Here is a 27,638-nt window from a genome sequence, read left to right on the forward strand (position 1 = left end):
GGCATTTCAGCCGTCTTCAGCCAGGCTTGCTTGAATCCAGTGGCAAAGTGAGCAAGGGACTCAACGTCTGAGCATACCCTGCCAACTTGTAGCGGACAAAGCGGTACAAAAGGGGGTGGTGATGGACGGAGCATCAGAACCAATCAAACACTCACACCCAGTCAACAGATCTGGGTTTGATCCATCACCGTTCTTTAGCCCACTCTGCCACCACAGTTCAGACATGGCCATATGCAAATCAGTCTGACCCTGTGCCTCATTGGAACAGTCCAGCCCGAACTGCCAAGCCATGCCTTCCCTGGACTGGAAACAAGCTTCCTAGGACCGGTTTCTGGCATTTCAGCCATCTTCAGCCAGGCTTGCTTGAATCCAGTGGCAAAGTGAGCAAGGGACTCAACGTCTGAGCATACCCTGCCAACTTGTGGCGAACAAAGCGGTACAAAAGGGGGTGGTGATGGACGGAGCATCAGAACCAATCAAACACTCCCACCCAGTCAACAGATCTGGGTTTGATCCATCACCGTTCTTTAGCCCACTCTGCCACCCCAGTTCAGACATGGCCATATGCAAATCAGTCTGACCCTGTGCCTCATGGGAACAGTCCAGCCCGAACTGCCAAGCCATGCCTTCCCTGGACCGGAAACAAGCTTCCTAGGACCAGTTTCTGGCATTTCAGCCGTCTTCAGCCAGGCTTGCTTAAATCCAGTGGGAAAGTGAGCAAGGGACTCAACGTCTGAGCATACCCTGCCAACTTGTGGCGAACAAAGCGGTACAAAAGGGGGTGGTGATGGACGGAGCATCAGAACCAATCAAACACTCACACCCAGTCAACAGATCCGGGTTTGATCCATCACCGTTCTTTAGCCCACTCTGACACCCCAGTTCAGACATGGCCATATGCAAATCAGTCTGACCCTGTGCCTCATGGGAACAGTCCAGCCCAAACTGCCAAGCCATGCCTTCCCTGGACTATTTTTAGTGTCCGTTTCTTTTTGATACAATCTACTTTGAATATTGTTGTCAGAAATATATAGCTCCACAGCCCAAAATTGTATTCTATTGTGATAATGGCACATAGTGAAAGTAACATTATGACCATTGTTGTTGAGATACTCAAAATAGTCCTCCAGGTCTCCTGTGCTACCTGTCCAAATAATCAAGATATCGTCAATAAAACAACCCCAGAAAAAAATACAGTCCATTCATTTACCTGCCGATGTTGCCCAGTCATGCTCCCTCTCAAACCTAGGAGGTAGCAAACCTAGACCCCATCGCTATGCCCTGTATTTGCTGGTACCACTGTCCATCAAACAAAAAGTAGTTGTTGGTAAGAATCAAAAAGCTAATCTCAATGAGCATCATAGAGTGTTCCATCAAACTAGCACGATGGTCAAACAGAAAGTGTTTCAAAGCTTGTTGCCCTAAATTATTACTAATACAGGTGTGTAGACCTACTACATCAAGAGTTACACAACTTATATTAGAATCCCATGTCACATCCTATAATTTATTGAGTATATCAGTAGTGTCACAAATAAAGGAAGGCAAACTCCTAACCAAATGTTTTAAAAAGGAGTCCACATATTAGGAAAGGTGTTCAGTAGGACCACCTGTACTAGGTATGATGGGTTTACCCGGGTTTTTTTCCCTCGACTTATGAATCTTTGGCAGTATGTACATAAAGGGAAACCTTGTATTAGTGATATTGAGATATCTGAATTCACTATCATTCAAGAGGACAATTTCACTCCAAGAATGTAATTTACTAGAGATCAAGTGAGTAACTTCCCCAATGAGATTGTGTATACAATACGCTTGTAGCATAGAGTGTCATTTAATTGTCTCATAATTTCTCTTCATGATTATAATATTGCCAATTAAGGGGAGAGATCACAGTTGCTGCGATCCTGATTAGCAGGATCCCAACAGACTACAGTCAAAATAAACTGACACCAGGTAAGAAGTGGGGCTAACCATGAAAGCAGATCCTACATTCTACACCCTTCCCCCCCCCCCCCCGAGTTGAGTTTACATTTTCTAAGTGGAAATATCTGAAAAGTCCATCTGCGCTGTCATGGTTACTCCCAGGTCTATGTTCCACTGAAAAATCCATCCCCTGTAGGGAAATGGACCACACTTCATCCATTTAAGCCATAAGAGGGGCTTATGGTCCATCTAAACAATGAAGTGAGTGCCAAACAGGTATGCCCTCCCTCTCCTGGGGAATCATCCTTCTGCCTAGAAAAGCTACTGGTTGATCCTGGCCCTCTGCATTAAGCTGTGACAATACTGCATGTATTCCTATTTCAGAAGCATCTGTATGGACAATTAATGGTTTGGACTAGTTAGGACTTTGCAGAATTGGAGCAGAGCACATGACTTGCTTCAGGTCATCAAATGCCTTCTGACAGCTCAATGTCCACTGAACTTTAGGCATTCTTTTGGAGGTGAGATCATTAAGGGGTGTCACTGTCGATCCATAACCCTTAACTAATCTTCTGTAGTACCCAGTCAGGCCAAAGAAAGCTCTGAACTGAGTATGGGTAGTAGGAGCAATCCAGTCCATGATGGCCTTAATTTTGCTCTCCAATGGTTGAACTTGGCCTCCATCTACAAGGTGGTCCAAGTACTCAACCTTGCACTGCCGTGACCTTGATAGTGAGGCCTGCCTTCTGCAGGGCCTCAAGTACATTTCTGAGGTGGACAAGGTGATCCTCCCAGGTGGAGCTAAATATAGCTATACCATCTAGATATGCTGCACTATAGGCTTCCAGACCTGTTAAGACTTTATTCACCAGCCTATGATATGTGGCAGGTGCATTTTGCAAACAAAAAGGCATCACAACAAATTAATAATGCCCACAGGGGTTGAAAATGCAGTTTTTGGTTTGGCATCCCCATAGAGTCTGACTTGCCAATAACCAGCAGTCAGGCCAAATGTACTGAGATATATGGCAGAGGCCAAAGTATCAATCAGTTCATCTGCCCTTGGAATTGGAAGGACACCAGTCCTGGTGACTGCATTGAGGCCCCTATAGTCAACACAAAACCTCATCTGTCTCTTACCATCCTGGGTTTAAGGCTTTGGTACAGAGACTACAGGACTAGCCCAAGGGCTAGCTGAAGGCTTAATGACCCTGAACTATAGCATCTTTTGGACCTCTGTCCTAATAAAATCTATGACATGGTCAGGCTGTCTGTAAATTCTGCTCTTCACAGGAAGGCTGTCCCCTGTATCCACTTCATGGCCTCAAGGACTTTGCTGGCCTTCTTCATGTGCTCAGTCATGCAAGTATGCAGGCCCAGAACATAGTCTATTATATCCTCTTTAGGAGGCTTGAGAGGCTGCTCTCATCATACTTTGACTAGACATATTGGACCCCTAACTGGATGTCCAAACAGAAGTTAAAATGGGCTGTAACCCACCCCCTTCCTAGGAGCCTCTTTGTAGGCAAAGAGAAGGCAAGGTAGTAAGACATCCCATTTTTGCCTCAGCTTTTCTGGGAGTCCCATGATCATACCTTTGAGGGTCTTGTTGAACCTTTCAACAACCCCATTGCCCTGTGGATGGTAGAGTGTGGTAAACTTATAGTTAACACCACACTCTTTCCCCCTAGCAGTGATGTAGCTAGACATGACGTTAGTACCTCTGTCTGACAAAACCTTAGGGAACCCAACTCTCGAAAAGATTCCCAGGAGGACCCTCGCCACTACAGGAGCTGTAGTGGTCCTATGGGGAATAGCCTCTGGATATCCAGTGGCGTGGTCCACAACCAATAAGATAAAACTATGTCCAGATGCTGTTGGAGAGATTAAGGGACCTACAATGTCTATACCTGCACTCTCAAAGGGAACACCAATTACTGGTTGTGATATTAAGGGTGCCTTTGTAATGCCACCTGACTTATCACTTGCTTGGCAGGTGACACAGGAGCAACAAGACTCCTTGGTGTCTTCAGACATGGTGGGGCTGGTGAAAGTGAGGGGCAAGCTTGCCCCAAGTCTTGCTTTGCCCAAGAAGTCATGCAAGGAGAATGCCGTGTGCCAGGGTCAATAGGAAACCCCTGAACTTCTGAGGTATGACCAACTTCCTGGTGGCACCAGGCTTGGGGTCTCTACTTTCAGAAAACAGGAGCCCATCTTCAAAATAAATCCTGTGGGACTCACTGGCTTTCCCTGCTTCCTCAGCAGCAGCTTGCTGTCTGAGTTGTTCAAGAGAAGGGCAGGCCTTCTGCTCCAGACTTAAGTCTGCCCTGGAAGGACCCCTACCCCCAGTCGCTCTGCCTTGTCAGGCCTAAGATCCTCTGGGACAGTTCCTCCACAGGTACTGAGATCATCTACCTCATGAGACTGATTCTCACTGGGAGTCTGAGAGGAGGATACATCTTTAACCTTCCTGCTCCTTCTCTTGGGAGCTGGCTGGTCCCTTTTTTCAGGCTTCAGGGCTCCCTCAGTGCCTATCTTCTTGACCTGAGCCCTAGTGAAATCAGAGACATTGGCTGAAATTCCCACCATTTCTGCATAAGTCCTGAACTCCACTTCAGACCAGACTGAAGTTTCCGAATCATTGCCCAGTAGACAATCCACTGGTAGGTCTGATGATATTACAACTTTTTTTGGGCCAGCTACCTTTCCCCAGCTGAGATTGACAACTGCCATGGAATGATCTTTTCTGACATTGCTAGCATTGATCACTTGGTAAATCTGACCAAGAAGAATCTGCTTAGGAGACACAAGTTTCTCTGTCACCATAGTGACACTGGTGTGGAAATGTACCTTTTTAGGGGTACACTGGTGCAGGGTCACCTTTTTGTCTACAGGTTCAAAGACCAACAAAATAGACATCAGCACTGGAGTTGGAATAAATAACGAGTTTATTAATCACTCATGAGTGAGACCGCATCCACACAGCACTCTCAAGTGCTGTATGAGGTAGTACACTGAAGTCACAGAACACAGGTCTTTTATACAGGTTTTCTGCACTGTAAGCATGTGAATAGAAATAGGAAGAACAAGTTTTAGAAATAGTTAACAGCAAACAAGGGTAGATGAATAACCACTTGGTCAGCAAAGTGGGAGGGGGAGCAGAAATGCTTATGGCAGTTAACATCTATGACCAGGTGCACTGACCGCTGCAAACCGCTACAAACCCTCAGCACGTACATTGCTTTTAGCTGAGACAGGAAGTCAACAAAAATAGATAACACAAGCAGAGTGGAAAGACGATTAGCAGAGGACGGGAGAATTACGAAGGAAACGAAATGGACACCACAGCCAAAATGGTTTTAGCTTATGCTAAGTAAAATATTACACGTTTTCAACTGGCACATGTGTCCCTGTAAGCTACAGCTTCCTGACCATTGATGAGAGGCTGGTGTCTGTATTTTCCCAGGTTAGTGGGACTTCCAATAAGGGTGGCATGCTATGTGCCACCATTGCAGACTAAAACAGCCTGAGTGGGTGTCTTGACTAGGCCAGAACCCACAGTGCCAGCTAAACTCTTGGGGGCAGTACTACTATCAGTGCAATTGCTAGGTGCACTAGGAGTTTTAGAAGTAGCAGTAGCAGTATTGTGCTAGACTTAGAGCAATTGGCATCATTTGCCCTATGGCCTTTTTCCTTACACAAATAGCACCAAGGGTGCTTGTTAGAGGAGGAAGAGGATTGGGACCTACCCCTAGAGGAAGATTATTGGGGACCTTCAGAAGACTCTTTTTTTCTTAAGATTTTCCCCCACCTTTCTCTTGAGCCTTAGAATAATCTTGCTTCTTCTAGTCACCACCACCATGAGACTTTTGTTTCACCCTGGTGCTGACCCATTTATCTGCCTGCTTTCCCAATTGTTTGGGAGAGGTCAGATACACGTCCACCAGGTATTGGTGCAGTTGCTGGTTTTGACAATTATTAAGGATGTGCTTCCTCCCAAGTAAATTGTACAGTCCTTCATAATCATGCACATTACTTAAATGAAGCCAGCCTTCCAGAGCCTTAATAGCACTATCCACAAAATCTACCCAGTCTTGAGTGTGTGCCTTCTTTTGTGCCCCAAAACATAACCCTGTATTGCTCACTGGTTAATCCAAACCCATCTACGAGGGCACTCCTCAAAACTTTTGTCTGCATCTTCTTCCTTTACAATCAGGAGATTGTCTCTACCTTTGTTAGCTAAGAAGAGCCACAGGAAAGCTGCCCACTGCACCTGAGGAACCTTCTGAACTTTACAGGCCCTCTCTAAAGCAGTAATCCACTTACTGATGTCATCACCCCCTGGTAAGGAGTGACTATCCTGTTCCCAGTGTCAAAGGAGTGTTTCTTAACTCTAGGATGTCTAGTGCTGCCACCATTGGATTCTAATCCCACATTCTTCTTAGCCCTCTGGGCTTCTAGGGTTTCCTTATCTAGGGCCAACTGTTAATTCTGAGCTTGGATCTCAAATTTGAGCAGATGATATTCCCTTTCTAAAGAATCCTCCCTCATGCTAGAGATGGAGGTCCCTATTGAAGTAGCAGAGGAGGTAGAATTAACTGAGGAGGACCTGGACGTCCCCTGAACCCTTTGTACCCTCCCAGGAGGAATACATGGGGTCCTGACTCATCTCTCTGTGTCACCAGAACTGTACCCTGGGGGACTAGAGTTCTCCAATAAGGAATCTTAAGACTCGTCCTGGACATGCTCAGAAGCAGAGTCATGGTTGTTGGACACCCCTGGCTCATCTTCTTCAGCAGCACCACCCATATCCAAGTTATCCTGCCCATCTGACCTTTTTCTTGGTAGCAATAACTATTACCCAAAGATTACTTCACTGTTAATACGCAGTTCTCCAAATGTAACTAATCATCATAGTCTTGCCCAAGGCATCCATGCCTTCAATCATTGTTTCAATTAAATGCTCAAATTTTTGGCTCAGATAATCTTGGCCCGAGGCATATTTGCTAGTTTTCATTTTATATTTTGTGAGCCTACCATATAACAAACCTTTTGTGCTTTAGTGCATCCCACACACTACTCATTTGTGACCTTCCACCCACTGTGTTCATTTGTAAGCTTCACACACAAACACTGTTTCTGGTGTTCATCACGAACACCTCATTCTGCATATCTAACTATACCTATCTTCTGTGAGCATCTCATATGTCTCTCACAGCAGGCTCTTTTACATTGGTAAGCATCTCTCTTCCACACAAACACTGTACATCTATTTTTTGTGAGCATCCCACACAAGGCTAATTCTTACTGCAAATTTATCTCATAGGTTGTCTTATATTTTTGTGCAAGAAAAGGCAGATTGAGTGCACTCCACACTCACATCATTCATCTACAGCAAGGCTTCTCATAGATTAGACAACAAACGTTTATGTATTGTGTTGTGCATTAAGGGTTTCTCCACCCTCCATCCACAGAAATGCAGGTGATAAACTTCCCATGTTTGAGAAACTATTCTAGCTCCCTTTATTGTGCCCTGCTAAACTAGGGGTTTCCAAAAGAGATCCAACTGACTTCAATACTCAAACAGACACACAGAATTCTATACCTTACTATTTGACCTGCCAGCCTTAGGGTGGCCTTCCCCCAAACTGTGTGCCTGTGTACCTCCTCTGTTTGCTGATTCTTTATGTTGGCCTTAGGACTCTGAGCACTGAATGTGCTTCTCCCCTAAACATGGTAACATTGTTGTATACACAACTGCCATATTTAATTTTCTTGTAGGTATATTGTGCATTGGTATACCATATACCCAGAGTCTGTACATTAAATGCTACAAGTGGGCCTGTAGCGCTGACTGTGTCACCCACACAAGTACCCCTTTAAACATTAAAATTCTTACCAAGCCTTAAACTTCTCTTTTATTACACATAAGTCACCTCTAAGGTACGCCCTAGGTAGCACATAGGGCAGGGTGCTATGTTACTAAAAGGCAGGACATGTACTTTTAAGTTTTGCATGTCCTTGTGAAAAACACCTACATTCATTTTTCACACTATGAGGCCTACTCCTCTCATAGATTAACATTGGGAATTTCTCAATACATTCTTTTAGGCCTTAATTCCTGGTTAGAAAGGAATAGCTGTGCCATGTTTTACATCTTTGGAATGGCAATGATAAATCCTCTTTACTGGTAAGGTTGGATTTCATATTACTATTTTAGACATGCCACTTTTACAAAGTGGACATTTCTCTGCTCTTACAGCTCTGTGTGCTTGTAGTCTATCTCCAATACACTCCAATATTAGTCCAATTGCATTTTGAGGTTTACGAATGCAGCGAAGAGCATTCAGTTGATTCTTTCTTTTTGTTTCGTCACACCTTTGTATGCTTGGTGCATGGCTTAATTACTTTGTGAATGTAAATAACAATTAACGCATACTATGACTACATGTCTGCCTTTATCAATGTTTCACTACAAAACTATCGGATTGTATTCGTTTAACAGAGATCGCATGGCTCTCAGACAATGGGCAATTTGTATAGGGTCACTGGAAAGTCCAAAAGGTTGTCCTTGTCCCCCTAGAAATTTAGTGTCTCCTACACCCCTGTCCGTGACCCACTTGCTGCACAACTGGCCTGGAAGAGCGTGCCTGTGCTTTTTGTAGACACTGAGTTGTAAGCAGTTGTGGGAGGGCTGGGGCTGTCTCTTTGCACCTGTACCACGATGCTACTATGTACAGTTGCCACAGCGGACCGAGAGCCAGAGAGCCCAGCAAAACAATGTAATTTGATCGAAGTTCATAATGCCATTTATTGAGTTATGGTGGAGGAGGATTAAGTCACCCCCACTTTTCAAATTTTTTTACAGGCCACAGTCACACGTGTATTTAACCCATTCTTTACCCTTCCCTTTCTCCCGTCATCGTTTTTTACGAGTGTGTTTCATAGTAAGTGCCTTTGTATTCCCCCTGCATTGTAGAGCCAAAGCTCTACTGCCCTTCCTTGACATTCTTTTTCCCCTGAAAATGTTAGTATTAAAGATAAAGCTTATAAACAATAACATACTTCTGCGCTACTGACATGCGTGTTTACATAAAAATAAAAACACTAAGTTTGCTCTTTTACTGGGTATAACGATCAGTTGCAGTCCTTTTGAATTTGATTCTTTTTCTGTCACATAAACTTGTACCGAGGAACGAAAGAGCGCCATCTCCACAGTGCGGCAGCCACTGTTCCACAGCTTTGAGCAGGACTCAGGCCTTGTCGCACTTAGATTCGTAAGCCGAGGTCCCTATTATCGACATACCTAGAATCTGGTTGTACGGGGCTGGGGAGAGTAGAGTGATTTCCGCTATTGTGTCCTAGATGGGAGGGGTGGGGGTTGGAGGTGGAGTGTAATGGAGGGGGAGTGGGAGTTCTACTTACCTATCCTGAATGAGGGAGCGGACACTATAGGGTCACTTCCACTTCTCTATCATAGAGGGAGGAGAGTGAAGGCGACTTCACTAGTACTTCACCATGAATGGTGGAAGTGTAGGGTGACTTCCACTACTTAGTCTTTGATGGAGGAAGGGGAGTTTAGGGTGAATTCCACTATGTTGTCCTGGGTGGGGTGGAGAAGTGTAGAGTGACTTATACTCCTCTATTCTGGAAGTTGGGGGTATAGGGTAAATTCCACTTCTCTAATCTGGGTAGGGGAAGGGTAACGTTAATGTCTCTGTCTTGCATTGGGGAAGCAGTGGCGTAACATTAACCCTCGCGGTGCCAGAGGCCTTGAGCTCTAGGGGGCTCCTCAACACAGTACACTGTGTGTGGGCGCAAAGCACGTGACACCACTGCACTGAGAAGGTAAGATAAACAGCATGTGGCAATCAGCAAGGTTGCACAGGATGAACAATCAGTTTAATCAGAGCTTATCATGACTTTTTTGTTTTGCAGTTTTACTGTTTACATAGGGAGAACTTGGCCCATGTTAAAAGCAACACAGCATAGCTGCCACATTTCCGGTTTCCATATGTGTGACATTTCCAAGTTTGCAGAGTGTTTATGTGTGACATTTACAGCCTTAGGTGTGACATCTTATCATGAGACAAACAAGGCAATTGATCCTTATAAGAGATTATTTTCAGGAATTACACCATTTTGAAATGTAATGGTGTCTGGGGTTGAAATAGCCAAGAACAGTTGATGAGTACATTGCCATATTAGACTCTGATCGTTTACATATTTAAGAGTTTTAAATAGGATGGCTTACATTTTATAGCATTGTTAGCACAGCTGTGTGGGGTCAGTTGAAGTGATAGCAGGAACAAACTCAGCGATGAATTACAATAAGACCTCAGGCCATGGATGGAGGAATGGTGTTGATGCACCAGCTAAGAGGCCTATGAGGTATCAGTGCACAAAGTATTTGAGTTGATAGTGAAGGAGCCTGCAGGATGCAAGCGCAGGTCCCCCTGAGATGTCGTAGACTAGTGTGAAATCCTTCGTAAGTATGATGAGGCAGCCACCTTTGAATTGCAAGTTTTGCAGGTGACAGATCAGCCTCCTCATCCTGCAAAAGGTATCACTTATTCTTAACTATAATAAGGTAATAACTCAGCATTATCCTATGGGAGAGATAGTCCTTGATGTCATGAAAAAGGAATGTAAGAGTTTTTCACTACCTGGAAAAAAAGGGGTTGTGGTGCTGAAATCACCATCTTCCCAGCTTTCAGGGACAAGCAGACTTTTGTCAGAAAACCAATTTTTTTTTTACACAGTTTTGGCATTTTCCTGGGACATAGCCTATTTTTGCTATTTTTTGTGCTTTCAACCTCTTTCCAGTTAATGGTAGAAATGGGTATGAAAGCAATATTGGATCCTGGAAAGCTATACATTTTAGAAAAGTAGACAAAATTCTGAATTCAGCAAGGGGTCATTTGTGTAGATCCTTCAAGGTTTCTTAATAGAAACTAACCGTTGAATATAGGAAACATTGAAAATTAGTTGAAAAAAACAGCCATTAGTGTCAACGTTTTCACCTGTAACCTCTTCTAAATATGACAGCTGTTTGAAAGTAATATACCGTTACATCCGCTGGACCTTTCTGGTTGTGGGAATATATAGGACTTGTAGGTTCACCAAGAACCCGACGAACCCAGAGCCAATAACTGAGCAGCGTCTTGCAATGGTTTTTTATGTCTCGCCTAGGCATCTAGTAGGGCCTTTAGCCCTCGATCTGCTCGTTTTCAAGCACACTCGTGCTTGTGCTGGCATCCACCTTGCGGGAGCGAGCAGCGGCACGCGTTCTAATTGAAAACATATGGCTTTGGCACCGCCGCTGCTCACTCCCGCAAGGCAGAGGCCAGCACAAGCATGAGTGTGTTTTAAAACAGCTGCTGTTTGTTTACGTTCCAGCATTAGTCATTCACAGTGATTAAACACAGCGCGGGCCACGCTTTTTTTTTCCATTCCCCCCTCACTCTTTCTCTTTCGCTTGCACTCTCTCTTTCGATCGCTCTCTTGGTCGCATGTCGCACAGAGACAGCAATTCGTCTTACAATGTTCTTTGTAACGACAATAAACAATAGCCTCAGTATAAGGCAGATGCTACTATAGCCTTATAGCCCGCTGTAGCGGGCTATACCGGCTATTAAAGGCCCGCTGCATCGTTAAAGGCCCGAGCCGAAGGCGAGGGCCTCTTAACAAAGTAGTGGGACTTTAATAGCCGGTATAGCCCTGCTACAAAGGGCTATAAGGCTATTAGAACATTCTGCCACTAGAGGGCAGAATGTTCTAACAAATAAAACAAAGCCTTCAGGGAGTGCGAGGGGATTCATATCCCCTCAGGCTTCCTGAAGCCTTTGTTCACAGTCAGAGCTGTGAACAAAGAAACATTGGAATGTTGGAGCTCTGGGCTTATACCAGCCATTATAAGCCCAGAGCACTCCATTGTTTTCAATGGAGCTTCCAACATTCCAATGTTTTAATGAGCCATAAAATATCACATTATAAGTTTTCCCTTGTGCACGTCTCTCTCAACAAAGTGGCCCATCACATTCCATTTTACTGCCTTGCATTATGTTTGCATGTCACTTTCCTACTACCGGCTGCGGGGCCTAAAATGCTTGAATAACTCAAGTAGTGGCAGTACTTTATCTGCTATGATTTCAAAATAACAATCAACAGTTGCTTTTATTTATGGAGGAAAGATACCTTAGATCCAACCACAGAGAAATTACCAGGGCTCGTCCACATCCACCACCACGTCCACCACCACCACGTCCACCACCACCACGTCTACCACCACCACCATGTCCACAACCACCACGTCCACCACCACATCCACCACCACCACATCCACCACCACGTCCACCACCATGTCCACCACCACCACGTCCACCACCACGTCCACTACCACGTCCACACCCACCACGTCGTCCACCACCACCATGACCACCACATCCACCACCACTATGTCCTCCACTACCACCACGTCCGCCACCACCACGTCCACCACAACCACGTCCACCACCCCCACTATGTCCACCATCTCCATGTCCACCACATCCACCATCACGTCCACCACCCCCACGTCCACTTCCCCCACGTCCACCACCACGTCCACCACCATGTCCACCACCACCATGGCCACCACTGTCACGTCCACCACCACGTCCACCACATCCACCACCACCACATCCACCACCAGGTCCACCAACACGTCCACCACCAACACGTCCACCAACACGTCCACCACCACAACTTCCACCACGTCCTCCACCACCACGTCCTCCACCACCACATCCACCACCACCACGTCCACCACCACGTCCACCACCACCACATCCACCACCACCACATCCACCACCACCACCATGTCCACCACCTCCACGTCCACCACCACCACCATGTCCACCACCGCCACCACGCCAACCACCACGTCCACCACCACCACGTCCACCACCACCACGTCCACCACCACCACGTCCACCACCACCACGTCCGCCACTACCACAGCCGCCACCACCACATCCGCCACCACCACATCCACCACCATCACATCCACCACCATCACGTCCACTAACCGCCACATCCACCACCACCAGCACGTCCACCACCAGCACGTCCACCACCACCACATCCACCACCACCACCACATCCACCACCACCACGTCCACCTCCTCCACCACATCCACCACCACCACTACGTCCACCACCACCACCACCACGTCCACCACCGCCACCACGTCCACCACATCCACCACCGCCACCACGTCCACCACTGCCACCACTGCCACCACCACCACATCCACCACCACCACCAAATCCACCACCCCCATGTCCACCACCACCACTACCATGTTCACCACCACCACCATGTCCACCACCCGTGACAGGTAAAGTGTCACTGAAGGGCAGGGGTAATAGGAGTGTCAACCCCGGCTGTACATGGGACGTTTAAGGATGCTTTGGGTGCAAGAAGACGGGAATAGGGGCTAGAAGTATTACACCAGACCCACGATACATTTTGAAGAGGCGCAATGTCACAGGGGCTTCTGTAAAAGCACTCGCAGCATCTCTACTTCACTCAAGTGAGGTATCATTTTTATCGGGAGACCTGGGGGAACGCTAGGTGGTAGGAAATATGTGGATCCACATAGATTCCAGAACTTTCCCACACAGAAATTTGAGAAAAAGTGATTTTTTTTCAGCTAAATTTGAGGTTTGCAGGGCATTCTGGGTAGGAAAACGTTGGGGGACCCATGCAAGCCATACCTCGCTGGACTCCCCCGAGTGTCTAGTTTTCAGAAATGTGTGGGATTGGTAGGTTTCTCTAGATGTCTGCCAACTCGGGACCAAAAACTCAGATGCCCCCTATGTATCCGAAAATGACCTGGTTTTGTAAGGGGGGGCCCATGAGTTTTTGGCCCTGGGCTCAGCAGCCATCTAGAGAAACCTACCTAACTCCGCACATTTCTGAAAACTAGTGACCCAGGGGAGTTCAGGGAGGTATGGCTTGCGTGGGTCCCTAAACGTTTTCCTACCCAGAATGCCCTGCAAACCTCACATTTAGCTGACAAAAAAACTTTTTCTCAAATTTCTGTGTGGTAAAGCTCTGGAATCTAAGTGGATCCACAAATTTCCTACCACCCAGTGTTCCCCCACGTCTCTCGATAAAAATGATACCTCACTCGCGTGGGTGGGTCAACTACCCGCGACAGGCAAGGGCCCAAAACGTATTGAGGAGACATCAAAATGACCTCTCACAAAACAAACCTGGTTTTGCAAGATGGGTCACCTGGGTTTATGGCCCAGGGCTTGACGCCCTTCTTGGAACACTACCAAACTCACACATTTCTGAAAACTAGACACCCGGGAGAGTCCAGCGAGGTATGGCTTGCGTGGATCCCCCAACGTTTTCCTTGCAAAACCATATTGTTTTGTAATGGGTAATTTTGATGTCGCCTCAATAGGTTTTGGGCCCTTGCCTGTCGCGGGTACTTGACCCATCCACACAAGTGAGGTACCATTTTTCTCGGAAGACTTTGGGAAATGCAGGCTGGGTGGAATTGTGTGGATCCACACAGATTCCATAACTGTCCACCACAGAAATGTGAGGAAAATGTGTTTTTTTGGACACATTTTGAGGTTTGCAAGGGATTCTGGGTTACAGAACCTGGTGGGAGCCATACAAGTCACCCCATCCTGGATTTCCCTGGGTGTCTATTTCTCACAAATGTATAGGTTTGCTATGTTTCCCTAGGTGCCGGCAGAGCTAGCGTTGAAAAGCTACAGCTAGGCACTTTGCAGAAAAAGGGTCAGTTTTCACTGTGAAAATGTGGTCTCCACGTTGCGTTTTGGGCCGTTTCCTGTTGCGGGCACTAGGCCTACCCACACAAGTGAGGTACTATTTTTCTCTGAAGACTTTGGGCAATGCGGGCTATGTGGAATTTTGTGGATTCACACAGATTCCAGAACTTTCCACCACACAAATATGAGGAAAATGTTTTTTAGTTTAAGGTTTGCAAGGGAATCTGGGTAACAGAACCTGGTGAGAGCCAGACAAGTCACCCCATCCTGAATTCCCCTAGGTGTTTAGTTTTAAAAAATGTATAGGTTTGCTGGGTTTCCCTAGGTGCCGGCAGAGCTAGGGTTCAAAATCTACAGCTAGGCACTTTGCAAAAAAAGGGTCGATTTCACTGAGAAAATGCGGTGTGTCCACGTTGCGTTTTGGGCTGTTTTCTGTCGCGTGCACTAGGCCTACCCACACAAGTGAGGTACCATTCTTCTCACAAGACTTTGGGGAATGAGAGGTGGGTGGAATTTGTGGCTGTACTCAGAATCCAGAGCTTTCCACCACAGAAATGTGAGGAAAATGTGTTTTTTGTACACATTTTGAGGTTCGCAAGGATTCTGGGTAACAGAACCTGGTGAGAGCCAGACAAGTCACCCCATCCTGGATTCCCCTGGGTGTCTAGTTTTAAAAAATGTATAGGTTTGCTAGGTTCCCCTAGGTGCAGGCAGAGCTAGGGTTCAAAATCTACAGCTAGGCAGACACTTAGCAAAAAAAGGGACAGTTTTCACTGTGAAAATGTGGTGTGACCACATTGCGTTTTGGGCCATTTCCTGTCGCGGGTACTAGGCCTACCCACACAAGTGAGGTACTATTTTCATCGGAAGACTTTGGGGAATGTGCAATGGGTGGAATTTTGTGGATCCACGCAGATCCCAGTACAGAAATTTGAGGAAAATGTGTTTTTTTAAAACTAAGTTTGAGGTTTGCAAGGGATTCTGGGTAACAGAACCTGGTGAGAGGTACACAATTCACACCCTGGATTCCCCTTGGTGTCTAGTTTTAAAAAATGTGCAGGTTTGCTAGGTTTTCATATGTGTCGACTGTGTTAGGTCCCAAAATCCACAGGTAGGCACATTGCTAAACACAAGGCTGTGGCTAGTGGGCTTTCTGCCGCCCTGCGGGGACAATCTGGGGGGTTTTGCCCCGATATGTCCCCAAGTGGGCAGAAAGACTGTGGCTATTAGTGTGGGGGCATTGGTATGCCCATTCTGGGCCACCCCCACACATAAAAAAGCCAGCGTAATCCCTGATGCCTAGTATGCTGTCTGATGCCCCCTGGGGGGCACATCAGGGGCTACTGCTCAAATCTGTCTCTTTGGGGGGCAGAATGACTGTGGTATTTTTTAGGGCATGGTGGGGGCATTGACATGCCCGTTCCTGGCAGCCCACACCCCTTGAATTAAAAAAAGAAATATTCCCTGATGCCTATTGGTCTTTCTGCCCCCCCCCCCCCGAGGCAGATAAGGGGATTTTGCTCCCATCTCCCTCCGGGGGGGGGCAGAAAGACTGTGGCAATTTTTGGGGGGTTGGTGGCATTGGCATACCCATTCTGGGCAGCCCCCACCCCTACCTACAATTAAAAATAAAAATCCCTGATGCCTTCTGGGCTTTTTGCCCCCCACCCCCGGGGAGGCAGATCAGGGGCTACTGTCCCCATCTGACCCCTGGGGAGGGGAAGAAAGACTGGCATTTGTTTGGGGGGAGGGGCATTGGCATGCCCATTCTGGGCAGCCCCCACCCCAAACTTTGAAGAAAAAAAAACCCTGGTGCCCATTGGGCTTTCTGTCCCCCCCCCCCCGTCCCCCCCCGGGAGCAGATCAGGGGCTATTGCCCCCAACTGTCTCCTGGAGGGGGCAGAAAGACGTGTGCCTTCTTTGGGGGTTAGGGTTGGGGCATTGGCATGCTCATTTTGGGCAGCTCCAACCCCTGGCATATAAAAAGAACATTCCTGGCACCTAGGGTGCTTTCTAACCCCCCCGGGGGGGCAGATTGGGGTCTACTGCCCCCTTCTGCCCCCAAGGGGGGGCAGAAAGGCTGTATGGCATAATTGCATAGGCGGGAGCAAAGACCCTTGCCCAAGGGGCCGCTCCCCCCTCCCTGGTGGCTAGTGGGTGGATCCCCAAGCAGGGATCCACTAGGGAAGGGTACTATTGGAAAGGGGTGATTCTCTCCTTTCCAACGATACCTCTCCTATGTTTTTTGGTGCTCTGGGGGCTGAGATGGCCCCACAAGCACCGAAACTGTAAAACTGAACCTAAGTTTCAGTTTCGTTTTCATTGTAATGACGACAGCGCGCCAGCGATTTTTTTTTTTTTAATGTGTGCTCATGACGGAATGGTTCTATCATGAGCACACTGGCACTTATGCTCATGACGGAACCATTCCGTCATGAGTATAGAAGGGGTTAAAACTGCATGCACAGGCTGCAGTGGCAGGCCTGAGACATGTTTAAAACGAAACCTAAGTGAGTGGCACATTTAATTTACATGCCCTGGGTACATGTAGTACCACTTAATAGGGACTTGCAAGTAAATTAAATGTGCCAATTGGGTTTAAGGCAGTTGTGCCAAGTTTAAAGGAGAGAGCACAAGCACTTTAGCACTGGTAAGGAGTGGTATAGTGCACAGACTCCTAAAAGCCAAAATTATTGAGATAAGAAAACAGGAGCATAAAGGCAAAACGTTTGGTGTTAACCCTGCAGAGAGGGTCTTGTCCAACAGCTGCATTGTCCTGTACTTCAGCTCCCTATGCCCCACAGCAAGCAGGTTCCACGTAGGCCCATCAGATTTTGAGGAAGGCCACATAAAGGTCATTACAATGAATGCAACTGAAGTTCTGTTACGTAGTGTTTTGATTGAGCCTCTGGCATGACTAGTAGCAAGATTTAATATTGTACTATGAGTCATCTGATGGTGGCTCTTTGTGTCCATCCCTGTCTCTCCTTCCAACCCGTGATCCCATTTTGTTTTTCTTATAGTTGTGAGCCTGCAGGCTTCCAGGTAATTAAATCTTGAAGTGATCATTTATGACTCGTTGACTTGCCGCATAAGGTCAAATTAGCTGTGTCGTAAGGTCAGTGCTGTTCTGTTTTTTCCATGTTTTGTGTGTTCTTTTTAATGGATGCCTCAACCACCCCAAGGAATATCATGACAGCCAGGCTACATTACAGCAAAGGGCACCAGAGACAGTCCAGGGGTGTGGAAATCCTATAGCCCACTCCCATGGCATATTGTTTGGGTCAAAGGCAGCAATTTTACATGTTGATTTTGTCCTTGGGACAAGTAGGCCCACCCCCCTGCAGCACAAAGTTTTTGGCTACCAGTTTACAGTACCACATTATGGAACAGGGAAGGGCATTGTCTGCAGTTAAGGTCATATTTTTGTCCATATGTTTTGTTAATGCTCTTTGAACTTGTATTTATGGCTCATTAATACAAAGCTTTTCTTATTAGGGTGAGTGCTCTAAGGAAATGTTGTAAGCTCGGACTGCACTGCTGACAGTGGTCCAGTGTAAAAATGTGTAAACATGTTGTTTAGCAATATGAGGCTACATACAATGCTCCCAAAATGCTCTCTGTTAGTTGAAAATATCTTCAGAAGCTTAAAAGCAAGATTGATGATCCTTTGCTTTCAAAATAAAATGTTCACAAACAAATGCAACTAGGAAAAAAAACTTTTTGCCTAACTACTGTGAAATTTTAGGTGACATTTCTTTGAAACATTTAGTAAAATGTGTTGCTGCATGCTAGTATTTAAAATATTCACAATGGACAGTCAGTGCAACCCGTTTCAATAAGGTGATGGAAAACATGAAAATAAACAAGCATTGGCCAAGCCAGTAGTTTGGATATTGGTGGCCAGTCTTTTGATTTTGTCAGTGTATGTTTTGTTTTGATTTATTTTTAGTAAAACTTTGTGGGAACTGCCATGCCCTCACCATTATTACAAACATTGGCAAAAAGCAATAAAATATACTTGGTTTAAAAAAGTGCACATTTCCACAGTTGTCCCTGGAACTGAACAAAACTACTTAGTGTGCCGATACAGTCAATAGAGAGAGAGATAGAAATGTCATAAAAACAGATGGTCTTGGTTAATTCCGGACCTAATTAGGGGCCAAATTCTTAAAGGAAATCACATAATTGCACCCATCGTATATGTACTTGCATTAGTGCAGATTTAGGGCTTTCATTAATTCACACGAATTTACAGAAATAGGCCAGGAAACTGTTTTTTAGCACAAGCAAATATGCAGGTGTCGATTCGTTCATGAGAAAATCAGCTGAGCTTTTGCGAGTTCACTTTCCCTTCAACCACTTTTTTTCCCACCCTGGAAGACGTTTTAGTTCTGCCATTGTCAGGGGTACATTTTCAACCTTTCTCAGTATGGGAAAAGATTAGAGAAGAGCTGACTAAAAACCCCTAAAACCTGCAATTTAGTAGGTTTGCACAGACTCAAAAGGGCATTCCAACCCTGGAACTATTGCTTAAGGCTACCTCCAGCTCCAGTATGTAGCGCTACCAAAAGGTGGCAAAATAAGGAAATTGCTAGAATTTAATCCCAACTATTGTATGAGCCTTGGCATAACCATGAAGGCTAGTATCAGAGCTTTTACATAATGAGTTTACTGCTATTTGTCGCTGCTGTACGTGGCACCAAAGGGACAAGTTGATTTTTTTACAGGACATGTAGTTTTATTAAGCAACCTGTTCCATGGACAAGTAGATATTTTATTAAATTCCACACCTCTACAGTCCAGCCACTGTTTCATGCTACAGAACTGGGTTGGTTCTTTTTCAAGTGTCCTTTTCAGGCTGCTTCCCAGGCACAACCTTTGTGTAAACTGATGCTTATCAAAGGAGGTAAAACTGGGGATGACTCCAAGCAGGAGTTCCCACAACATTGACACAATTTAATTATGAGATCTCTCCTCCTGGTTGCCATCAACCTTTCTCAAGCAACAATGAAGGACAAACAAAAGGGCAGGCGTGGCTTAGAAACTTTCTCTCCTTGAATTTCAAATTGCAGTCTGACCTGCCCCCATACCATTCACCAAATAGCATTCTCTGGAAGAACTAATCAGTGGCCCTTTGCAATGTAGGCCAAGGCTTTCATTGAATTAGTTAGGGAAACCCTTCACTTTAGTGCCTGGGTCTCCACCCTCCAGCAATAGGAATGCAGGCAATTCACGATCACTGTCTGGGTGAAGCCATGTTCACCTCTGTCTTGCAAGATATAATCAAAGGTGAATGAATCACTTGTCCTGTGTATTACCAAGGTCAGAGTTCCTGATCGTCTTAAAAAGCCCTCATTCACGAATAAACCGTGTGTGCGGTATATATTGGTTCTCCGCAGGGATGATTACGTGAAAAGCATCATCATTGGGTCTTGGTTATGCTTTCCTCCACCTGGAGGAAGACCAACTGGTATTGACAGTAGTGATTAAAGAAAGTGAATATGAAAGTGCAGCGTCGTTAAAATTGCCTACATCTATAGATCCCCTGTTTATTATGTCGTAGATGGGGCAAAGGTTAAGAATAAAGTGATGGTGCAGTGCTAGAAGGGTTACTGTTCTATAGCACCTGTCTGTGAGTGGTCGACATGTTTCAGCCCATGTGTGCCCTATCGGGTCTATGGGCTTTCTTCAGGACCAAGGAACGCACGTTGGATTGAGGTTACATGCAAGGGCAAGTAGTGCACTTACCCTTCTTCTTAAGTGAACGTATTCGGACACTTACGTATTGTAGATGAGATTGTGTCTACAACTGAAAAGAAAAGACCTTAAAGACAAGTTCTAACGGTACAAATCAGTCTCATTGGGCTATTGTGTGCACAGTTACTTGTTATAGGTGATGCTCTGTGTTCAAATTGAACATACTGATTGTTACTGGGAAAAGGAAAAGATGGACCAATACATGATTAGCTGTTCTACCATTGTTATAATAAATTACTTCACAAAAACTCATCATAGTTCATAGGTGTAAATGCAAATAATCCTGAGCAATACACAAAGTGTACTGTATAATTAGAGTCCAATCAATTTTCTTTCATCTCCGTTGTTTTATTCTTGGACACTTCTCACACTGGTCATTTTGCTTCCACAAGTTACAATCTTCTCTAGGTAGCGACAATAGCCAACACGTGTTTCGTCAGATACGATGCGTCTGCATCTCTGACTTCATCAGGGCTTACTAAGTATCTCTCTATTTCCGGATGTTAATGCTGTTTGTACAATAATTCTTGTGCAACCATTTACATACTAAAATCCTCCATCCAGGATGTTCAGATGGTCATTTAATCGTCAGTCCAGAGTAGTGGAGAGTACTCCTTACTCGTTATCTCGGCGTCTAGTGCACTTACCCTTCTTCTTAAGTGAACGTATTCGGACATTTATGTGTTGTAGATGAGATTGTGTCTACAACTGAAAAGAAAAGACCTTAAAGACGAGTCCTAAGGGTACAAATCAGTCTCATTGGGCTATTGTGTGCACAGTTACTTGTTGTAGGTGATGCTGTTGTACTTACATTTCCTGCTGCTTAGCCAGTATGCATGAGTGTGTGTATGGAACGTTGGAATGCCTGATGACTGTGTGGAATGTTGGTGTGCCTGTGGGACTGGAGGAATGACAGTTGGAGAGAGTGGGCTGAGCAGCCGAGATGCAGCTCCTGGTGGGACCTTGTATCAACCTGAACTAACTCATCTACTTGTAACTACCATCCTGTAACCTACAAATAAACCTCTACTTTGGTTTACCTCATTGACTATAATCCATCATTGCAACATTGGCGACGATCTGGATAAAAAAAAACCTGCGTGTACTGGCTTCCTGTCTACCTGAGGTAAAGATATTTGAATTTACAGCAAGACTTTTTCTATTGAAACGACTTAAAGAAAATTAAACTTGAAAATAGGAAGAAGAACGCCCCTCTAGTCCCACCAGTGTCCTCCACCAACCGGGCAGCCTGCCTTGGGCGCTTCACGTTCCTCAATGAAATTTATTTAACCAGTTTGAAATTATTATTTGACATATGTGTCTCTCCAGCAATAACAATAAGTGTACACTTCTAGCATCCTGCGGTGAGCAAACAGTTATTAATTCTCTACCTACTAGAAATTTGTGACATCCAGGGAATTTACTCGTGTGCAATACGGACTTTCTAATCTCTTTCTGAGCATTTGACAGCTTTTACTACTCTAACGAAACATATGCTAAAAGCGGAGGCTTACACTCGTGCTCTCGGAGTGTCAGTTGTGCTTACTTGACATTTTTCATGATTTTAGTGAAGGCGCAGCCAACCACGAGTTTCATCATCGGTGAGTTTTGGGACGATGTTTATTTGGGAACGTATTTAAGTCATAACATTGACAGAATTTAAATTTGCTGTAAGTCGCGCGCAACGCCAACTATTCAAAACATTTTGGTGCTCAACGTCTTAGCGCGCGCCTGCGACTGTTTAATCCATTGTGAGGCTGCCATGCGCCACTTACCTATGTATCGTGGTGTCGCGTGTGAAAATAATGGAGCACGTTCTGTCCTGGACTTTACTCTGTTCACGGAAGGCAAAAGAGCACGTTCTCGCCGTGAGCCACTCGACTCTTTTCTTCCATACGTGCCGCCATCTTGATTTCTACTGTAACCTTTCACTTCAACGATGTCGTCCAATTCAATGGCGCTCTCACGCAACTCCAAAGTGCCGCTTTCCTGTCATGCTCATGGAATAGTTCCTTTACCTAAGAAATGCTGCAATCTACTCAACGACTCGGCAAGTTTTGTGACTGTGCAGAATGTGTTAAATTCTGTGTTCTTCTGTCAGCGTGTAAAATGGAACGCATGTTTTGGCTGGTCACATCGGTTATGTCAATGCGTTTGCTGACACTTGATACTTGGAAGATCAGTAGCACAGTTTTCACAGCGCACTTCAGGAAAAAATATTCATGATACTACAATCTTCTTTTATTGAACGTTGTTCAGTTAATTTAGAATAGTGTCGCATTGAAATTTTGGCTTTTCTTCATTACAGTTATTACAATGTTTTTCAGTCAAGTGAGAATAAGTGTCTCAATGAAACTTTTGCTTATTACAGTTATTCTCTCCTTACTAGAAGTTTAATTCATGTATTTGTTATCATTTTTTCATGTTGTGGCAATGTGGCTGCGAAGGTGTTTTTTCCTTATACACTATTAGTATCTGGTGTTTAACCATTCTTCCATGTTTTAAGGACAACGTTTCACTAAGTTGTTCTGTCTTTATTTATGAGAACGCACATCCTGATTATGGGTTTTCTATTGAGTATTTCATTTTGGTATTGACTTATGATATCATCAACAATACTATACTTAATGTACCCTTCATATTGACATAGTTACCCTGCATTATTTATGTACCTAGCAGTGTGCGTTGTTTTAGCTTTATATTTATTTATTTATACATGCGCAATGGGCAATGTTCCCTATTCTTGAAATGTTTGGTGCGCAATGGGCAGTGTACCCTATTATTGAAATGTTGAGTGCGTAATGGGCAGTGATCCCTATATTTAAAATTTTTAGTACGCAATGGGCAATTTATTTTTGAAATGTTGAAATTGTTGAAATATTGAAATGTTGAGTGCACAATGGGCAATTTATTCTTGAAATGTTGAAATTGTTGAAATATTGAAATGTTGGGTGCACATTGGGCAATTTATTCTTGAAATGTTGGAATTGTTGAAATGTTGAGTGCTTTATGGGCTTGTTATACTATTGTTGTTTAGAGGATAGCCTTCTTCCTATCCTCATTTTCCATGTGAAATCCTCATTTCCATGTCAATTGCTTTTATTTCTTCACATATCTCTGTGTGTTATTTTCCAGTTTCTTGCTTTTTCTAATTCTCTGTATTTTCTTCTTTAGGTTCTTCTTTCCAAGGAAAGGGGGATGTGTGCTATGCAAAATTCTTATTTTCTCTTTTGCACTCTATTCCTTCCTATATATCTTCACTCATTTTGCATCCTCACTGTCTTTCTTCATTATGTATCATTTCTTCACCTAAGATGTATATTTGGATGCAATGTTTTAACAAGTCTTCGGCATATTGGTGCTACTCTCTTATTGGCTTGTTACTATTTTTAGTTTTTTGATTTCGTAAGGGAAGAGGATGTGTTGTACTTACATTTCCTGCTGCTTAGCCAGTATGCATGAGTGTGTGTATGGAACGTTGGAATGCCTGATGACTGTGTGGAATGTTGGTGTGCCTGTGGGACTGGAGGAATGACAGTTGGAGAGAGTGGGCTGAGCAGCCGAGATGCAGCTCCTGGTGGGACCTTGTATCAACCTGAACTAACTCATCTACTTGTAACTACCATCCTGTAACCTACAAATAAACCTCTACTTTGGTTTACCTCATTGACTACAATCCATCATTGCAACAGATGCTCTGTGTTCAAATTGAACATACTGATTGTTACTGGGAAAAGGAAAGGATGGACACATACATGATTAGCTGTTCTACCATTGTTATATTAAATTATTTCACAAAAACGCATCATGTTCATAGGTGTATGGTTCTCTGATAATCAAGCTTCTGCATGTATGTATGGCCGAATCAAAGCTGGTGTGCGGGAAGAGAGTACTCGGTTCTGAGCAGTATACTTTTGGCGCAATTGTTCTAGGTTGTGTGGGCGCGTAGAGCAGTGTGAAGTGGTATCATGCTGTCATTCACCTACCCAGTTGTTTATATCAGCGCAATGTTGTGCTTTAACTGAGGTATCTCATATTGTCACAATTGTAAAGGCGATCGGTCGTGAGTTATATGCTTGAGTAAGGCATACTACTCATAGCGTGTTAGTGGTTAATTGCATGTGCGAGTTGGTGTTCAATTTGCTTGCCTCCGTTTTTTTTTTATAACTCACGGAGCCGTTTAATTAGGTCTTTGCTTGGACCAGTAAAAGTGCAATCTGCTGTAAGTGTTTCACATCCCCGGTAAATGCTTACCACTTGGCCTATCAAGGGTGTAAAATAGTAATTCGATTCACGCCATGATTACATGGGTGCCTCTATTGTTTTGGTCGTGGTTCGCTCGGAGCAAATCATGTATTCTCTGGGTAAATCATACAGTGCATGGAGCATTTTTATCTCCGGTAATCGTTGTTACGGAATTAATCTTGGTTGCGCTTAGGGGCAATATTGTGTGAGCGCTTCTAGTGAGGCCAAATTAGCTAAATGCGTGGAGGCGGTTCTTGTGAGCATCGCGCTGGATGCACGAGAGTCCGTGCTTGCAGTAGTTCTTACGCGCTTGGAAGAGCGGTAGGGAATGACTTATTTACCTTATTTAGAGGGAAATTTGCCTCTGTCGGGGGACAGGCTCTTGGACTCTCTTTGGAGGAAAGAGAGTTCCGAAAATCATATTTTGTGTCGTCGCGGTGGCCTTGCTCTGTAAAGCTGCCCGGCGTGACATACCTTTCTGAGTCTCCAAAGCCAATCCAATCCAATAATTCTTTATTTCAGTTATTCACCATAAAAGAACAAGCACAAGTATACAAACAAGTTAAAAGTGATTAAAAAGTTTAAAAGAAATAAAACAATTCATCTGAAATATTACATTTTAAGTTAAAAAGATGGTAAAAAAGTCAGCCACAATCAAATCCTTGAATTTGCATATTAAGGAAGTCTGCAAAGCAACTTGTGCTGGCGCTGTCTGCCGTGCCCTGTGGGCGGTAGAAAAGCGCATTTTATGTAAAACAGGTTACAGTAGGCATAGTTGAAAGACTTCCGTTTTGGTAATGAAAAGGAATGAAAAGGTATTTCATGTAATTCCATGAATTCTGGACTGTAGGGTCTTATGATTTCTTTTCACTATTTATATAAATAGATTATCAGTGTGTAAAGGGTGTTTCTGACAGCAAATGGGAGTGTGCAAGATTATGATTTCTTTTCATTCTTTGTACAAAAAGATTGCCAGTGTGTAAATGGTATTTCTAAGGGCAAATCGGAGTGGGCAATTTCATGTAGTTGTGTTATGCGGTTGTTGCCTCTCCCAGTGGTCATCACTTAGTGATAATAATGCCTGTATAGGTTGTTGATGACGTTTTGCTCTGAATGAAATGGAGACTTGGGCCTTAAGTACTTGTAGAATCCAGCTGTGCCTAAGTCGTTGTGTGTGTCCATGGCGGACAGTACATGTCACGTTGTATGTCTGACTCTCCTTTCTGTCCGGTCGGTTGTAATTCTAAGGGTGGAATTGTTTGGTCACATGACTGTGCTGGATTAGCGTGACATCGAGAGCCATGGTATGTTGTCATTCAGTCCTTCTTCGTAAGTTTTGAGGCGATGAACCCACCTTTGTTCTTTTTCAAAGAGGATGCGTTCTGCGTTCTCATTTCTGGTGTTTAGTGTCTTCATGATAACCCAGCTGATTTCGTCAATGGAATGTTTGAGGTTGATGTAATGGGTACACATTTTAGTCGTTGTCCTATGCACTTGATATTGCTCCGGTGTTCGCAGATTCTCTGTTTTACCTTCCGGCATGTCATACCTATATATTTTAGGTTGCACGGATAAGTAATCATATAGATTAGATGTGTTGTATTGCAATTCGTGTGTTTTTCAAGGTCCGTTTCAAGTCTGGATTTAGTTGTATTGTCTTGGTGGTTTTAGTGAGTTTGCAGACAGAGTAGGACCCACATGGATAATGTCCGATTATTGGTGCCAAGTTCCAGGTGTTGGTTTTTGATTCGATTCATTACTTGTTTGGCGGGTGTCTGGTGTGGACAAGTAGATCACATATATTTCTGGTTCATTTATTGCTGAATCGTGGTTTTGGCCATTTCAGGTTTCCAGATGTCAGAATCCACCAGTTTTTGTTAAAAATGTTCTTGACTGTGTTAGATGCAGTATTGCATGCTGTGACACATGTGATTATGCTTTTGTCTTGTTCTTTTACAGAGGTCTCAAGAAGCTTAACCCTTTGCTGATTTCTGGCTCTCTTCTGGCATTTCTGTATGATGTTATGTGAATAGTTCCTTGCTTGTAGTTTGTGGCTCAGGTCTTGTGCTTGTGTTTTATAATCTTGTAATTTATTGCAATTGCGTCTGAGCCTCAGAAACTGGCTGTATGGAAAGTTTTCTCTGGGAGAACAAGGGTGGAAACTGTTAAAGGAAAGGAGACTGTTCTTAGCGGTTGGTTTGTAAAAGGTCTTGGTGTTAATCTCATTGTTCTCAATGTAAATTGTTATGTCTAGAAAATTCAGTCTCTGTTTGTCCGCTATGTAAGTGAACTTAAGGAATTCATCCCTGGTATTGAGCCACATGTGGAAATCCGGCAGGCTTTCTGGTGTGTCATCCCAGATCATTATGACATTGTCTATGTAGTGTTTCCTGAAAAGTATCTTTGTTTTGTAAGGGTTGATGACAATTAGGATGCTTTTGTTATTGAAATCGATCACATAGAGTCCTGCAATACTTGGGGCGAATGTGCTACCCATAGATGTTCCGTGGGTCTGGAAGAACATAGTGCCATTATATTCAAAAAAGTTCTCTGTAAGTGCTAGGCGGCAGCATTCTAATACGAAGTGTCTAGGGGTGTTGTGCTCCCATTGTTCTGCGAACAGTATATCTCCTAGGGTCTGCAGAGTTGCTTGTTGTGGCAGGCTTGTATAGAGACTCTCAATGTCGAGACCTACCAGACACATTGATCCCTCACGGAATGTTAATCATTTTAATTGGTTAAGTAGGTCCTGTGTGTCTTTGAGGTATGTTGGGGTTTTCTGGACGAGTGGTCTTAGATCGTGGTCGGCAAATTCTGAAAGAGGTTCGAGGATTGAGACTATTCCGGAGACGATTGGTCGTCCTGGAGGTGGAGTTCTGTTTTTATGTGTCTTTGGTAGCGAGTAGAAGTAA

At 44.4% G+C, this 27,638-nt stretch overlaps 1 protein-coding gene across 3 annotated transcripts in view; it reads left to right on the top strand.

Annotated features, from left to right (window-relative positions):
- The window catches only part of LOC146775835 (NACHT, LRR and PYD domains-containing protein 12-like), a 497,684-nt gene that overhangs the window by 181,348 nt on the left and 288,698 nt on the right, over positions 1–27,638 (top strand). Inside the window, exon 3 of one of the 3 annotated variants that reach the window (XM_085637542.1) lies at positions 17,745–17,766. The exons of the other annotated variants lie outside the window; for them this stretch is intronic. Within the exon in view, the coding sequence (XP_085493668.1) occupies positions 17,745–17,766 (22 nt within the window). The remainder of the gene's footprint in view (positions 1–17,744; positions 17,767–27,638) is intronic. 3 annotated transcript variants of the gene reach the window in all.

The sequence above is a fragment of the Triturus cristatus genome, chromosome 12, assembly GCF_964204655.1.
Source record: "Triturus cristatus chromosome 12, aTriCri1.1, whole genome shotgun sequence".
Taxonomy (NCBI): Eukaryota; Metazoa; Chordata; class Amphibia; order Caudata; family Salamandridae; genus Triturus; species Triturus cristatus.